The sequence below is a fragment of the Heptranchias perlo genome, chromosome 4 (assembly GCF_035084215.1).
Source record: "Heptranchias perlo isolate sHepPer1 chromosome 4, sHepPer1.hap1, whole genome shotgun sequence".
Classification (NCBI taxonomy): domain Eukaryota; kingdom Metazoa; phylum Chordata; class Chondrichthyes; order Hexanchiformes; family Hexanchidae; genus Heptranchias; species Heptranchias perlo.
Window position 1 is genome coordinate 56,497,168 of NC_090328.1, and position 18,122 is coordinate 56,515,289.

The window sequence follows — 18,122 nt, forward strand, 5'->3', positions numbered from 1 at the left end:
ATCTGGTAGTAGAGTATATATTTTATATATATATATATATATATGTGTGTGTTTTTTTTTAATATATATATATATATATATATTTGTACATAGCACTAATTTTTATGATCCGAAACTTTTATTTCTATCATTTAAAGGAGGAAATGGCGGAACTCAAAGCTCAGCTTTATTTGATGGAGAAGGAGAAGAAAGCACTTGAACTGAAGCTGAGCACTCGAGAAGCCCAGGAGCAAGCCTACTTAGTGCATATTGAGCACCTGAAATCGGAGGTAGAAGAGCAAAAGGAGCAACGCATGCGATCTCTCAGCTCAACCAGCAGCGGAGGAAAGGATAAACAAGTCAAAGTAAATTTCACCATTAGTCTAGTTGATAAATGCAATGCAAGAAGCATGCTAATATAACACTGGTGCTGTTTAGAAATTATTCTTTCAGTAGACAAGCATACACAGCAGAGCTATAAATGAGCTGCTGACTTTGAACTTGCTGATCACCTACTGCAATATTTTCCACAACAATTTTCTTCTCCTAGCCTCTTAATCATCAACTGACCAAGCTGGCCGAGTCCTGAACGACATAGCTGCCAGACTGGGCCTGCGGCAGGTGGTGAGCGAACCAACACGTGGGAAAAACCGACCTGACCTCGTCCTCACCAATCTACCTGTCGCAAATGCATCTGTCCATGACAGTATTGGTAGGAGTGACCACCGCACAGTCCTTGTGGAGACGAAGTCCCATCTTCGCACTGAGGACACCATCCAATGTGTTGTGTGGCACTACCACCGTGCCAAATGGGATAGATTCAGAACAGATAGTGATGTCTTGAGGAGTGTACATATTACAGAGAGGGAGGTGCTGGAAGTCTTAACGCGCATCAAGGTAGATAAATCTCCGGGACCTGATGAAATGTATCCCAGGACGTTATGGGAGGTTAGGGAGGAAATTGTGGGTCCCCTAGCAGAGATATTTGAATCATCCACTGCTACAGGTGAGGTGCCTGAAGATTGGAGGGCAGCAAATGTGCCTTTGTTTAAGAAGGGCGGCAGGGAAAAGCCTGAGAACTACAGACCGGTGAGCCTGACATCTGTAGTGGGTAAGTTGTTAGAGGGTATTCTGAGAGACAGGATCTACGGGCATTTGGAGAGGCAGGGACTGATTAGGAACAGTCAGCATGGTTTTGTGAGAGGAAAATCATGTCTCACGAATTTGATTGAGTTTTTTGAAGGGGTAACCAAGAAGATAGATGAGGGCTGTGCAGTAGACGTGGTCTACATGGACTTTAGCAAAGCCTTTGACAAGGTACCGCATGGTAGGTTGTTACATAAGGTTAAATCTCACGGGATCCAAGGTGAGGTAGCCAATTGGATACAACATTGGCTTGACGACAGAAGACAGAGGGTGGGTGTAGAGTGTTGTTTTTCAAATTGGAGGCCTGTGACCAGCGGTGTGCCTCAGGGATCGGTGCTGGGTCCGCTGTTATTTGTTATTTATATTAATGATTTGGATGAGAATTTAGGAGGCATGGTTAGTAAGTTTGCAGATGACACCAAGATTGGTGGAATCGTGGACAGTGAAGAAGGTTATCTAGGATTGCAACGGGATCTTGATAAATTGGGCCAGTGGGCCGATGAATGGCAGATGGAGTTTAATTTAGATAAATGTGAGGTGATGCATTTTGGTAGATCGAATCGGGCCAGGACCTACTCCGTTAATGGTAGGGCGTTGGGGAGAGTTATAGAACAAAGAGATCTAGGAGTACAGGTTCATAGCTCCTTGAAAGTGGAGTCACAGGTGGATAGGGTGGTGAAGAAGGCATTCAGCTTGCTTGGTTTCATTGGTCAGAACATTGAATACAGGAGTTGGGATGTCTTGTTGAAGTTGTACAAGACATTAGTTAGGCCACACTTGGAATACTGTGTACAGTTCTGGTCACCCTATTATAGAAAGGATATTATTAAACTGGAAAGAGTGCAGAAAAGATTTACTAGGATGCTGCCGGGACTTGATGGTTTGACTTATAGGGAGAGGTTAGATAGACTGGGACTTTTTTCCCTGGAGAGTAGGAGGTTGAGGGGTGATCTTATAGAAGTCTATAAAATAATGAGGGGCATAGATAAGGTAGATAGTCAAAATCTTTTCCCAAAGGTAGGGGAGTCTATAACGAGGGGACATAGATTTAAGGTGAGAGGGGAGAGATACAAAAGGGTCCAGAGGGGCAATTTTTTCACTCAAAGGGTGGTGAGTGTCTGGAACGAGCTGCCAGAGGCAGTAGTAGAGGCGGGTACAATTTTGTCTTTTAAAAAGCATTTGGACAGTTACATGGGTAAGATGGGTATAGAGGGATATGGGCCAAGTGCAGGCAATTGGGACTAGCTTAGTGGTATAAACTGGGCGACATGGACATGTTGGGCCGAAGGGCCTGTTTCCATGTTGTAAACTTCTATGATTCTATCTAGCAACTTAAAACTGGGCATCCATGAGGCGCTGTGGGTCATCAGCAGCAACAGATTTGTATTCCAGCACAATCTGTAACTTCATGGCCCAGCATATTCCTCAATGTACCCATTACCAGCAAGCCATGGGATCAACCTTGGTTCAATGAGGAGTGTAGAAGAGCATGCCAGGAGCAGCACCAGGTGTACCTAAAAATGAGGTTCCAACCTGGTGAAGCTACAACTCAGGACTGTATGCATGCTAAACAGTGGAAGCTATAGACAGAGCTAAGCGATTCCACAACCAACGGATCAGATCACAGCTCAGCAGTCCTGCCACATCGAGTCGTGAATGGTGGTGGATAATTAAACAACTAACGGGAGGAGGAGGCTCTGTAAACATCCCCATCCTCAATGATGGCGGAGTCCAGCAAGTGAGTGCAAAAGACAAGGCTGAGGCGTTTGCAACCATCTTCAGCCAGAAGTGCAGAGTGGATGATCCATCTCTGCCTCCTCCAGATATCCCCACCATCACAGAAGCCAGTCTTCAGCCAATTCGATTCACTCCACGTGATATCAAGAAACGGCTGAGTGCATGGGATACAGCAAAGGCTATGGGCCCTGAAAAAATCCCGGCTGTAGTGCTGAAGACTTGTGCTCCAGAACTAGCCGGGCCACGAGCCAAGCTGTTCCAGTACAGCTACAACATTGGCATCTACCTGGCAATGTAGAAAATTGTCCAGGTATGTCCTATCCACAAAAAGCAGGACAAATCCAATCCAGCCAATTACCACCCCATCACTCTACCCTCAATCATCAGCAAAGTGATGGAAGGTGTCATCGACAGCGCTATCAAGCAGCACTTACTCACCAATAACCTGCTCACCGATGCTCAGTTTGAGTTCCGCCAGGACCACTTGGCTCCAGACCTCATTACAGCCTTGGTCCAAACATGGACAAATGAGCTGAATTCCAGAGGTGAGGTGAGGGTGACTGCCCTTGACATCATGGCAGCATTTGACCGAGTGTGGCACCAAGGAGCCCTAGTAAAATTGAAGTCAATGGGAATCAGAGAGAAAACTCTCCAGTGGCTGGAATCATACCCAGCACAAAGGAAGATGGTAGTGGTTGTTGGAGGCCAATCATCTCAGCCCCAGGACATTGCTGCAGGAGTTCCTCAGGGCAGTATTTGAGGCCCAACCATCTTCAGCTTCTTCATCAATGACCTTCCCTCCATCATAAGGCCAGAAGTGGGGATGTTCGCTAATGATTGTGCAATGTTCAGTTCCATTTGCAACCCCTCAGATAATGAAGCAGTCCGTGCCCGCATGCTGCAAGACCTGGACAACATCCAGGCTAGGGCTGATAAGTGGCAAGTAACATTTGTGCCAGGCAATGACCATCTCCAACAAGAGAGTATCTAACCACCTTCCCTTGATATTCAACGGCATTACCATCGCCGAATCCCCCACCATCAACATGCTGGGGGTCACCATTGACCAGAAACTTAACTGGACCAGCTACATAAATACTGTGGCTACAAGAGCAGGTCAGAGGCTGGGTATTCTGCGGCGAATGACTCACCTCCTGACTCCCCAAAGCCTTTCCACCATCTGCAAGGCACAAGTCAGGAGTGTGATGGAATACTCTCCACTTGCCTGGATGAGTGCAGCTCCAACAACACTCAAAAAGCTCAACACCATCCAGGACAAAGCAGACCGCTTGATTAGCACCTCATCCACCACCCTAAACATTTACTCCCTTCACCACCAGCGCACCGTGGCTTCAATGTGTACCATTCACAGGATGCACTGCAGTAACTCGCCAAGGTTTCTTCGACAGCACCTCCCAAACCACCTAGAAGGACAAGGGCAGCAGGCACGTGGAAACATCACCACCTGCACGTTCCCCTCCAAATCACACACCATCCCGACTTTGAAATATATCGCCGTTCCTTCATCATCGCTGGGTCAAAATCCTGGAACTCCCTACCTAACAGCACTGTGGGAGAACCTTCACCACAAGGACTGCAGCAGTTTAAGAAGATGGCTCACCACCACCCTCTCAAGGGCAATTGCCTTGCCAGCAATGCCCACATCCCATGAACAAATTAAAAAAAACTGTACCTAAATCATACACTCATTCTGTTTCCACTGGCACTTATTATATTTCTCTCTTCTTTATTCCCTCCCTGTCACCACAAGCACTCATTGACACACACACACAAACTATAGAAGAAAAGGTGTCGAGAAGCATATCACAAGATTACAAATAATTGTTGCCATGACATTAATCTTTCTGTGATACTTCACTAGGCAGCAGTGTCAACAATTATAGCTACTTCTAAGGACAATCAACTGCATTCCTCTAAGATCAGCCATCTCTCTGTCTGCCATCCCCATGTTCTACATCAAGATTTTCCTTCCTATAATCTGCTTCTGAAAACTTTTCTCCCTTTCATCTCCAGCCCCTCCCCACATATCTCCCTGACAAATGCCCCTTTCATCTACCACCTCAATTTTAGCTTTAAATCATTTAAAACTCACGTCGTGCTTGTTGAAACTTTTCTTTATCAATTTTGCCTTTCCCTCTCATCCTTGCATTAAGTTGAACAGCAAGGCTGTCCCGGCATTCTGAAATCCAGTGAAAGTGGCTTATTCACTTCCTGCATGTTGAGAGCATCACGTGGCAGTGTGAGTGGAGGTGAAATTTACATGAGGCCGGTGGGAAGGAAGGGAGAAGTTCTTCTGTTTACACCAGGACACATGTCTCTTCTAATCTCTGCTGTGCCTATGTAACCCAAATTCCTTCTGTGTCCGTTCGTGTGTGCATTTTGGCTGCTGCTCTGGACCAGAGCCCATTACATCGGTTCTTTTTTTTCTCTTTTGCTCTCTCTTGGGCCCTTCTCTCTTGTCTCCCCTCCCTGTCACCCAGTCGTGCTACCTTTCATTTCTCCTGGTTACTTCCGCCCCCCCCCCCCCCCCCCCCCCAACCCCCTCCAATCTCTACCTCAACCCATCAGTACTTTTCTATCTTCATACTCTCCTGCCGCCGTTCCAGGCTTGAAACCCCCTTGGATTATCTCACAGCTACCTTCTGTGCCTCTCTCGACATTCTCTAAAGGGCCTATCAAGACACCTGTCGCTGCATCCTTACGAGCAGCAACCCCAACTGCCCAGTCTTTCTCTTTCACCGGCTTTCCCACCTAGCGTGCCCACTGGAGATTAATCTCAGCAACCTCCTTCCTCCATCTCACTCAATATATCCACTACTGCTGCCTTGGACTCTGCCAGTGGACCAACAATCTCCACACCAATGCATTTCCGTCCAAAATGTCCATTCATTCACAAACAATTCCCTTGCCATTCACAACCCTATTGTGGATTGTTATATTGACATTCTGGTTCTAACTGAAACTTGGCTCATGGGTGACTCTTACTGAAGCCTTCCATACTGGCTATACTTTCCAATACCTGCCCCTGCCCAAACAGCCTCAGTGGTGGTGTAACCTTCATCACCAAATCACACCTTAGTCTCTCCCCTACTTTTTTTTTCTCCTGAACACCTTTTTTCACCCCTTTAACCTCTCTGCTAAAATCCTTGATGTCTACAGCCCTTCCCAGTACCATTGTGAGTTTCTCCCAAGATATCCTCCCTCAGCCTGTACACTGAATGACTGTGATTTCAATCATCTTCTCAGTTCCCATGCCCCCTCTCCTCTGAATTCACTGATTTCTTGCCCTCTTTGCAATCCTCCATATTCACGATCACCCCCGTGACCTTGCCATCTCCCATTGTCTCTGCTCCCATGGTGTCTTATCACAGACAAGGCCATCTCTGACCACTTCCTTGTATCCCTCAACACTCATACCTCCCTACCTCCTCCCAACCCCACTTTATATGTCCATCCCTGGAAAAAAAACTCTTTTCCCCCCCCCCCCCCAAGTCACCTACAACTGCACTTACTAAATCCCAACTACCTAACTTTTGGGCTTCCATTAACCACAATGCTCCTGAAGCTGTTTGTCTGTCTAACCGCTCCCTCATGTTTATCTTTGATGCCCTTGTCCTAAGAAAACCTTTACTCTCTCCCATCCCGGTTGATTCCCCCAAATTGCCCCAATCTTTGCTCATTCCAATTTAAGGGGCGCAGACTTGAGCGTATCTGATGCACAGCTGATTTAGCCATCCGTCATCACTAGCAACCATCTCCAATATCTCTCCCCTGTGCCATCCACCCTCACTTCCAAGAATAAGTATGAGGAGCTTTTGGATATCTTTGTCACTAAGATTGAGACCATCCGTTCAGCTGTTTCAGCTGCTTCCCCCTTGCCCAACAAGCCAGACTCTCTCTCTTTCTCTCCCCCCCCCCCCCCAACAACCGTCGGAGCCCCAAAACTATGTCTTTCTCTAGTTTCTCCTATCTCCCCTCATATCCTCTCTGAGCTCATCTTATCCATGAGACCCTCCTCCTGCTCCCTTAACCCTATTCCCACTGATTTTATCCTTCTCCCCTACCATTGTCTCAGGCTGAACCAGACTATTCGAATGTCCTACTTGACACCAAGCTGAACTTCCAACCCGTATACTCCATCATAGAGATTGCCTACTTGCACCTCTAACATTGCCTGCCTCCACCTCTGCCTTAGCTGACCTGCCGTTGAAATTCTCATCCATGCCTTTGTCATTCCAGACTCAACTGTTTTCAATGTTCTGCTGGCCAACCTTTTATCCTCCACCCCCGTAAACTTCAGTTGATCTAAAACTCTGCTGCCCATAGCCTATCCTGCACCAGATCATGCTCACTTAATATCCCTGGCTGACCTGCATTGACTCCTGATGCTCCTACGTATCAAATTTAAAATGCTCATGTTTAAATCTCTTCACAGCCTTGCCTCTCTTTATCTCTGTAACCTCCTCCAGCCCTACAACCTTCTCAGAACTATCTGTTCCCCCTCCTTTCGTTCCACCATTAACGCCCATGCCTTTAGCCGTCTGGGCTTCATGCTCTGGAATTCCTTCCCTAAACTCCTCTGGCTGTCCGGCTCTCTACCTCCCTTTCTTCATTAAATGCTCTCCTTAAATCCATCTCTTGATCAAGCTTTTGGTCACCCCTCTTAATATCTCTTTGGGCTCAATGTCCATTTTTGTATGATTATGCCTGTGTAAAGCACCTCGGGATATTTTTATTTGTAAACAGTGCTATATAAATGCAAGTTATTGATAATGATGTTGAAGAGGAAGAACAAGGTCAGGCATTAGCAGAATAGATCATAAAATATCAACATTTTTTGGTTCTCCAGAAGAAGAAACAATCTCTGACTTCTCCCAAAATGATTATCATATAAACTTGAGTGTAAGATACGAAACTTTAAGGGGCTGAAAGTGAGGGAAGTAGAAATTGTGTTATACACAGGTCCCAGGTAGCCTTGTTGGTGTTTCCTTCTTGGCTGATTTTCCTTCTAACAGAGGACTTTCTACACTGCAGAACCTGCGACCTTCCTGACCTGAATGGCTATGTGTACGACTATTCAGAGAACCTACTGATTACTTTTGAATAGTAGGTCAAAATTTAATCAACATGTAGTTATGTGGTGTAACACAATACTAATTGCCCCTCCCTTAAACCGATACATTGCCATTCCTCTGTTGTAACATGTATATTTTATTAATATATAAATAAATAATATGGATATATAGATCAGAAATCTGACAGTCAAAATTAATACATTTTACATTATGATGTTTACATACAATTAGGACTAGATTTATCCTTGTTTTATTAGTGGAGTTCTTTAAAAGAAAGAGTTCTGGAGATTTTGGGGACTGGAAAATAGTATACTTTGCTGCACAGTTTTGATTCTCACGCTGCCATAAGGCTTCCATCTTGCTATTCCAGAAAGGTGGGAAAATGCTATCTTCAGGTGCACCAACTGTCTGTAAGTGTTTGCAACATGGATGCAAAAATGATCTCCAAGCCCTAATCTAAATGTCAATGCCTTCAGTTTGCTGGCTGCTAGATGGAGACAGCATACTAATTAATGCTTTGTAAATTTGTCCAACGACATTTACACTAGTATAGTTCCAGAAGTGCTAATTAATTGTGAGGTTATTAAAAATATATAATAAAGAATAGTCAGCATGGACTTCAAAAGGAAAGGTCATGCTTGACCAACCTTACTGAATTCTTTGAAGAACAGCAAGGGTAGACAAGGTTAATGCAGTAAATGTAATATATATTTGGATTTTCAAAAGGCCTTCAATAAAGTACCACATGGTGGACCCATGATTAAGGTCAGAGCATGTGGAGTTGGGACAAGTAGCAGAATGGATAGCAAGCTGGCTAAAAAAACAAAAGAGAGAGTAGGAGTTTAAGGTAGTTACTCAGACTGGCAAAACTGGAAAGTGGTGTCCACAAGGATCAGTGCTGGGATCACTGTTGTTCACCATTTACATAAACGATTTGGATTTGGGAAACGGGAGTACAGTTTCAAAATTTGTGCAGGACATCAAATTGGGGGTATAGTTAATACTGAGGAGGGCTGCAGGAAGACATTAAACTTGTAGAATGGGTGTATAATTCGCAAATGAATTTCAATATAGGTAATATAGGTAAGTATGAGGTGGTATATTTTGGTAGGCCGTATACTCCTTGGAAAATAAGAGTCTAAATGGGGTAGAGGAGCAGAGGGTACAGATACACAAATCACTAAAAGTAGTGCCGCAGGTTAATAAGGCCACAAGAAAGCAAACATAGCACTGGGGTTCATTTCTAGAGGGATAGAATAGACCACACTTGGAATTCTGTTAACAGTTCTGGTCTCCATATTATAAAAAGGATATAGAGGCACTGGAGAAGGAGCAAAAAATACTTACTAGGATGATACCAGAACCGAGAGGTTACACCTATCAAGAAAGATTAAGCAGGCTGGGGCTCTTTTGTCTCAAAGAGAAGACTGAGAAGTGACTCGATAGAGGATTTGATAAGGTAGATGTAAAGATGATGTTTTCACTTGCAGGGGAGACCAGAACTAGGGGCCATAAATATAAGATAGACACTAATAAATCCAATAGGGAATTCAGGAGAAACTTCTTTACCCAGAGAGTGATTAGAACGTGGAACTTGCTACCACAAAGAGTAGTTGAGGTGACTAGCATTGATGCATTTAAGGGGAAGCCAGATAAACACATGAGGGAGAAAGGAATAGGAGGTTATGCTGATGTGGTTAGATGAAGGGTGGGAGGAGGCTCGTGTGGAAGATAAGCACCGACATGGACCATTTGGGCTGAATGTCCTGATTCTGTGCTGTACATTCTATGTCTATGTAAAATGATGAAATTGTCAGGTTTCTTACAATTGTTGTGTTTTTTAATGCAAAATGAGGACACAACTACATTTTCAAATTACCGACAATCTTGTGAACGTTCCTTGCTTCTAGAAGGAAAAAATTATTGAAATTACCTATAGTTTGATAAATGTACACTATAGTAGCATATTTCTTTTTATATTTTTAAGTATATCATGGTAAGGGATATTAATGCTGGGGAATGAAACTCTTTCATTTCAGGAACCCACTGTCAGCATCAAGCACTCTTAGGTCAGGTCTAGCACACCATATCTCATTTGAACTGATTCATGTGTGACTACTCCAGTTACAAGTATAGTTCTTAATTGTGGTACTAGCTCAATCAAAAAGTTACATTGTCTGAAGAATTCAAAGTATCTTGTCATAATGTCTCATGGCAAAATTCCAGTGAACATGGTGCAGTAAAAATTGATTTGATAGCAAGTGAAACATTTTAATATTCTTAAGCAGCTGGTGACACAGTATGCTAAACGGTTAAGGGACTCTCTTCACTGCTCCATAAACCCTGCATGTAGAATAGTTGTAAACCTTATTGGTTCATTCGTTACAGCCTGAATTGAACGTATGTGCATTTGATGTAATAAATGCACCATTTATATCCCCAAAGGGTGTGTTATTTCTGATTATCTTTTTTTTTTCTCTATCAGGAATGCAGTGATGGAGTAACACATCCTGTAACACTAGCTGAACTCAGAACATACACCGACAGTGAACTTGCTGTTGAGTTAACAAATGCATTGAGGCGGTGAGTAGAGTTTTCATAAGATGAATCTGTGATTTCAGATACATTTCAGATACATTAAACCATGTATGCACTTTTTACTTTTTAACAGCTGTGAACTACTTTATTTAGTTTTGTTTCTTATCATAAGTTCATTCTGTAGCTGTTGAATGAATTTGTCACTATCATTCTCACGCCAAATTTAGTACTGTAATGTGCATACAAACGTTTTCTATACTATTCTCTTTCCCAAAAGAAAAACAAAATGATTGAATCCAAGGATCATTAAGTTCCATACAAACAGTCGCTAACTGAAAATTTGTTGCTGTCTTGACTGAATTGTTTTGGTCTCCTGACCTGATCATCTGTCATAGATATTTTTGTTTATTTTTATTTATATTTATAGTTTTATATTTAAAAATCTGTACTATTTACCAAGCTCTGTCATAGTTTATGGTTTCAGTTCAGTCTCCAGTAGGGCACAGCTCAAAACTGTGTCTCCAATGCAGTTAAAATTACTTTTCCTTCCCCTTCCTGTCTCCTCTACTTTTCTCTCTCTTTCTTTAATAACTTTAACTAGAAAATATCCCATGGCAAAGGAGATAAAAACCAATCTACAGCCATAGTAGCAGAATAGTTAAAGGAGTTGACTGAAGGCATGGTTGAAGATTCTGAAGGTTGGAAGAGATGGCTAGGTGGAGGGAGCAGGGTGATACAATTTGTTTCATGTATTTCATGCTAGCTTTCTTTCTCTGTTGGCTGATCTTCCTTGGCATTGCTCAGAATAATTGAGGATACACTGTTTCATAACAGGGGTGTTTCTGTTGTGTAGGGGATTACATCGGTGCACTGATTTGCAGTGGGTAAAGAAGACAAATTTCATTCTTATCAAATAAAATTCTAGGTTTTTACTGGTGCTGTGAATTGAATTCCATGACTATTATTCTGTGAAAATCATACATAAGTGGCCTTTTTTAACCATTGTGCATTTAATTTTTATTCCTTATCAGTTTCAAAGCTGAGAATACACAACAGGATGGCATGCAAAATATGCCAGTTGGATTTAGACGTCCCAAAGCTCTTTACAACCAATGAAGTACTCTTGAAGTGTAGTCACTGATGTAATGTAGGAAACGCGGCAGCCAATTTACACACAGCAAGGTCCCACAAACAACAATGCGATAATGACCAGATAATCAGTTTTAGTAATGTTGGTTGAAGGATAAATATTAGGCAGAACACAGGCGAGAACCACCCTGCACTTCTTTGAATAGTGCCATGAGATCTTTTATGTCCACCTGAGAGGGCAGATGGGACCTTGTCCGAAAGATGGCATCTCCGACAGTGCAGCACTCTCTCGGTACAGCACTGAAGTGTCCGCCTGGATTTTGTGCTCAAGTCTCTGGAGTGGGACTTGAACCCATGATCTTCTGACTTATAGGCGAGACTGCTACCCACTGAGCCACAGCTGACACTATAAAAGGGTGGTGGGTACAAAGATTGATTTATGGAGTGCCCATCACACTGCAATTTCTTTCTATTTAGTGGCGTGCCATCACCATATCGCACAATATTCCAGAGTATTGGTAGTGTATCTCTGTTAAAAAAAATATTTGATTCAAACAAATCGAGTTGCTAAAAGAAAAACAAAGCAATAAATGGATTTCTTATCCCCTAATGGATTAGAAATTCATTTTTAAATTGTATTTTTTGTTTCTATTAATTTTTTTGTCCATGGAGAGGAAATCACTGCAGTGTTTGTGCTGCTCCATGCAAGGCAATTTCCTCCCACAAAATCCCTCAGGAATTCTGTCCCACTTGCATGAAAACATATTGGAAGTCCATTTAAATTACCTTTCTCGATCTAGCAAAGGAAAGCATTGACTTGTGCTGCCAAATAGAACAGAGTGCCTCAAGGCACAATGTGTAGATGCCCATGACAGTGTTCCCTTAATTAATTGAATTTAGCTGCAATGTATTTGAATTTTTTTGTTTTGCCTATGTTTTGGGGCAAAAGTTGCTGCTGTTCTATATTCCTCAAATTTTGAATAACAAAAAATATGCTTCTCACCCCAAACCTTGAAGGATATATTCGCTACGCTAACATGGATATAATTTATTGAATTCTGCTTGTTATTCCATACTATATATGCAAATTAGGTTAATTAGAAAGACTTGCCCAATAACTCAGCTGCTGGGAGAATACTAGCAGTAAATGGTCCAGAATTAAACATTTGGGTACTTTTGAATTTAGCTTCAAGATATAATACATTATTAATTTTCTTAACACAACAGAACAATAATATAATAGTACTTGCAAATTTTAAACCAGCCAGCTGTGCTGAGTACATTATCTTCAGGTTTGGTTATACTCCACAAGCTCTGGATCCACATTATATGAGGTGGAGGATGTGGAATTTTCAATAAGGTTTCAATATAATGAAGCTCTATAAATACATATTTGATACCAAATTTTACAAAGCTAACAAATGTTTGTGGTTGGCTGAGCATGTAATCTTGGATTCTGCAGATGCTGGCTTGTTTATTGTTTGTCTCCCCACATTTATCTGTCTTCCTCAAATCTTTCCATTGTGTTGCTGTTGATAACTAATATTTTAAATTCCTAAAACAGTTTTTCATTCATCTAAAATAGCCTTAGGCCAGTCAGGTATCAGTCATGTCAGATTAATGCTAGTAACATTTTTCAAGCTCCATGTGTCTAACTTGCGAATATTGAACTGTTCTTTAGTTAAATATGCAGTACACAGTATTTTAATTTCTATACATTTCTTTTAGGTCAGTTTTGAGGTATTGTCTCAGACAACTGACAGTAATAAGCCAACCAGTGTCATGCCAATCCTGCTAACTGCATGGATATTAATACTCTGTTTAGTATTCCAAATGTATGTTGGATTTTGCATGTTAACTTTGCTGAATCCATTGTCTGGAATTCTAATTACCTTGAATTCAGCAAGCCTACATGGACTGCATTTGGTTGAGCCATATCAGAACCAAGTCAAATTCCATGATATGCAGTGTTTGTTTTTAATGTTAGTTTATTTTTAAAGTATCATTCACAGTAGCAACCAATGCAAGTGAGGAAGGGGAAGGAAATGCTGTGTGGGTATGCAAGGAAAGGAGGTGGGTTGCATTTTTCACTACCTGCTAACAATAAAGACTGCCAGAAGCAATAGAACTATTTGATTTGAAACTCATTGTACCGAGTAGCAGACTTTGTATCATTTGTTTGGAAGTTGGTTAGGTATGACCCCTGCTGGTTGATTTAAAATTTGCATGTATTGTTACATGATTGTTCTGTTAAGGCGTTAAGAAAATGAATAGTGTATCACAATGTCTTGAAACTAAATTCAGATATTCAAAGTTTTGACACACTGTATCTGAGAAACTTTATTTGAGAAATTATTGTGAGAGGTAGTTATAGAAAAGGGTTTGATTCTGAAAAATATTAGCAGAACTCAAAAGTGGATAAATCACCAGGCTGATAGTGGAGGCTCTGACCGTGATATTTCAATCTTCAAATATACAAATTGTGCTGGGGGTACTGCATGGTGGACATTGGTAGATAGGAAACAAAAGATTTGGTTTAATAGGTTCTGCTCATATTGAAGAAGCGTTGGAAGTGGTGTACCCTAAAGCGGGAGGGACCGTGTTGAGTCCACCTTTGCTCTCTAATTCTAGTTGATTTGGAGTTGGGTATATGGAGCACAATACCAACATTTGCTGATGACACAAAAGTAGTGGGCTTGGCAAACAATGAGGAGGGCTGTGAAAGACTTCAGAAGGACGACGACAGATTAGTGAATGGGCATGCAGGAGGCAGATATAATTTGATGTGGAAAATTGAGGTAATGCACTTTGGTCAGAAAAACAAGGCATAGAAACATAACAACTTGCATTTATATAGCACCTTAAATGTAGAAAAATATCCCAAGATGCATCACAGAGGTGTAATCAGAAAAATGGATGCCAAACCAAATAAGTGAGATATTAGGAGGGGTAATCAAAAGCTTGGTCAAAGAGGTGGGTTTTAAGGAGGGTCTCAACGGAGAGAGAAGTGAAAAAGCAGAAGGGTTTAGGGAAGAAATTCCAGAGCATGGGACCTAAACAGCTGAAGGCATGGGCAAGAGGCCAGAGTCAGAGGAATGGAGAGTTAGGATGGGTTGGGTTATAGGGCTGGAGGCGATTTCAGATATAGGGAGGGGTGAGGCCATGATGGGATTTAAACAAGGATGAGATCAAATTTGAGGTGTTGGGGCACCAGGAGCCAATGAAAGTCAGCAAGGAAGGGTGGTGGGCCAGTGGGACTTGGTGCGGGGTAGATGCAAGTAGCAGAGCTTTGGATGGGAGCCCAGCCAGGAGAGCATTGGAATAGATGAGTCTGGAGGTGACGAAGGCACGGATGAGGGTTTCAGCAGCAGATGGGCTGAGGCAGGGACAGAGTCAGGCAGTGCTACAGAGTTGGAAGTAGACATTCTTTGTGATGGAGGGCATATGGGGCCAGAAGCTCAGCTTAGGGTTGAATGGGACACCATGGTTGCGAGCGAGCTGAGACAGTGGGTAGGGAGGAGGATGGAATCAGTGGCATGGGTATGGAGCTTGTGGCAGGGGCTGAAGAGGATAACTTTGGTCTTCTCAATATTTATCAGGAGAAAATTGTGTTTCATTCAAGACTGGATGTCGGACAAGCAGTCTGACAATAGAGGCAATGGAAGGTTCGAGAGAGGTGATGGAGAGGTAGAGCTGGGTGTTATTAGCATACATGTGAAAGCTGACGCCATGTCTGTAGATGATATTGCCACGATGCAGCATGTAGATAAGCAAGAGAAAGGGACCAAGGTTATGGATCCTTAAGGGAATCTGGAGGTAATGGGCTGGGAAGAGAAGCCATTGCTGGAGATGCTCTGCCTGCAATTGGATAGGTAAGAGTGGAACCAAGTGAGGGCAAACTCAATAGAAAAACGCTGAAGAAACAGAGACCTAGGAGTGAAAATATATAATTTTTTGAAAGTTTGAGTGCAGCTTAATAAAGCCAATAAAAAAAAAATGGGGTTTTATAAGTAGGAGCATAGAATAAAAGAGCAAAGAAGTCATGCAAAGTTTGTACATGGCAATGATTAGGCCACGGTAAGAATACTATGTGCAGATTTGGGTGCCCCATTATAGAAAGGCCAAAGCCATAGAAGAGCGCACAACGTTAACTCACCATGATGTTACCAGGGACTAGAAACTATAGTTATAAGGAGAAACCTAAGATGCTGGGACAATTTCCACTGAATCAGAGAACGCTAAGAAGAGATTTAATAGTGAGATTTTAAATTATGACTGTTTTATTCAGGTGAACAGAGAAAAATTATTTCCTCTGATTGGGTGGAATGATAGGAGAAAATCTTTACGAAGAGACGTTTTAGAACATGGAGCACTTTACCACAGGGAAAGGTTGAGGCAGAGATCATGGCATCTTTTGAAGGAAGAGTAGATTAAAAAAAATGGAAGCAGAAAAAGATACAGAGCTATGGGGAGAGAACAGAGCAGTGGGATTAGTTTTGGATTGTTTTAACAAAGAGCCATCATCATAGGTATGACAGGTCAAATGGCCACCTTCTATACTGTAAATTTTAATGGAATCCTTTACCTCGCAGGAACGTTAACTAGTGCTATGGGGGAGGGTGTAAACTCATTTGGCAGGGGGAATGGGCACCAGAATGAAAGATTAGAGAGGAGAAACAAGGTGCACAGAGGACTGGGGAAGACAAATAGCACCAGAGTAAAGATTGGTTCATAAATAGAAGGGATTAGACATGGGGCAAATGCGAGGCAGTCTGATGGTTTTGGAGTGCATGTGTGTAAATACACATAACGTGGTAAATAAGGTTGGTGAGCTGCAGGCACAAGTCACTACATGGGACTATGATAGTTTTTTTTATTCATTCATGGGATGTGGACGTCGCTGGCAAGGCCAGCATTTATTGCCCATCCCTAATTGTCCTTGAGAAGGTGGTGGTGAACCACCTTCTTGAACCGCTGCAGTCCGTGTGGTGATGGTACTCCCACATTGCTTTTAGGTAGGGAGTTCCAGGATTTTGACCCAGCGACAATAAAGGAACGGCAATATATTTCCAAGTCCGGATGGTGTGTGACTTGGAGGGGAACGTGCAGGTGGTATTCCCATGCGCCTGCTGCCCTTGTCCTTCTAGGTGGTAGAGGTCACGGGTTTGGGAGGTGCTGTCGAAGAAGCCTTGGCAAGTTGCTTCAGTGCATCTTGTAGATGTGACACATTGCAGCCACGGTGCGCTGGTGGTGGAGGGAGTGAATATTTAAGGTGGTGGATGGGGTGCCAATCAAGCGGGCTGCTTTATCCAGGATGGTGTCGAGCTTCTTGAGTGTTGTTGGAGCTGCACTCATCCAGGCAAGTGGAGAGTATTCCATCACTCTCCTGACTTGTGCCTTGTAGATGGTGGAAAGGCTTTGGGGAGTCAGGAGACGAGTCACTCGCCGCAGAATACCCAGCCTCTGACCTGCTCTTGTAGCCACAGTATTTATGTAGCTGGTCCAGTTTAGTTTCTGGTCAATGGTGACCCCCAGGATGTTGTTGGTGGGGGATTTGACGATAGTAATGCCGTTGAATGTCAAGAGAAGGTGGTTAGACTCTCATGTTGGAAATGGTCATTGCCTGGCACTTGTCTGGCACAAATGTTGCTTGCCACTTATGAGCCCAAGCCTGGATGTTGTCCAGGTCTTGCTGCATGCAGGCATGGACTGCTTCATTATTTGAGGGGTTGCGAATGGAACTGAACACTGCAATCATCAGCGAACATCCCCACTTCTGACCTTATGGTGGATGGAAGGTCATTGATGAAGTAGCTGAAGATGGTTGAGCCTAGGATACTGCCCTGAGGAACTCCTGCAGCGATGTCCTGGGGCTGAGATGATTGGCTTCCAACAATCACTACCATCTTCCTTTGTGCGAGGTATGACTCCAGCCACTGGAGAGTTTTCCCCCTGATTCCCATTGACTTCAATTTTACTCTGGCTCCTTGATGCCACATTCGGTCAAATGCTGCCTTGATGTCGCGGACAGTCACTCTCACCTCACATCTGGAATTCAGCTCTTTTGTCTATGTTTGGACCAAGGCAGTAATGAGGTCTGGAGCCGAGTCTGAACCCAAACTGAGCATCGGTGGGCAGGTTATTGGTGAGTAAGTGCAGCTTGATAGCATTGTCAACAACACTTTCCATCACTTTGCTGATGATTGAGAGTAGACTGATGGGGTGGTAATTGGCTGGATTGGATTTGTCCTGCTTTTTGTGGACAGGACATACCTGGGCAATTTTCCACATTGTCGGGTAGATGCCAGTCTTGTAGCTGTACTGGAACAGCTTGGCTAGAGGCACGGGTAGTTCTGGAGCATGAGTCTTCAGTACTACAGCTGGGATGTTGTCGGGGCCTGTAGCCTTTGCTGTATCCAGTGCATTCAGCTGTTCCTTGATATCACGTGGAGTGAATCAAATTGGCTGAAGACTGGCTTCTGTGATGGTGGGGATATCGGGAGGAGGCAGAGATGGATCATCCACTCGGCACTTCTG

General features: G+C 43.1%; 1 protein-coding gene across 3 annotated transcripts in view; it reads left to right on the forward strand.

Moving 5' to 3' along the window:
- The window catches only part of mcc (MCC regulator of WNT signaling pathway), a 257,268-nt gene that overhangs the window by 222,235 nt on the left and 16,911 nt on the right, over nt 1–18,122 (forward strand). For all 3 annotated transcript variants that reach the window (XM_067982962.1, XM_067982963.1, XM_067982964.1), the window contains 2 exons: nt 138–344; nt 10,444–10,541. In XM_067982962.1, the coding sequence (XP_067839063.1) occupies nt 138–344; nt 10,444–10,541 (305 nt within the window). The remainder of the gene's footprint in view (nt 1–137; nt 345–10,443; nt 10,542–18,122) is intronic.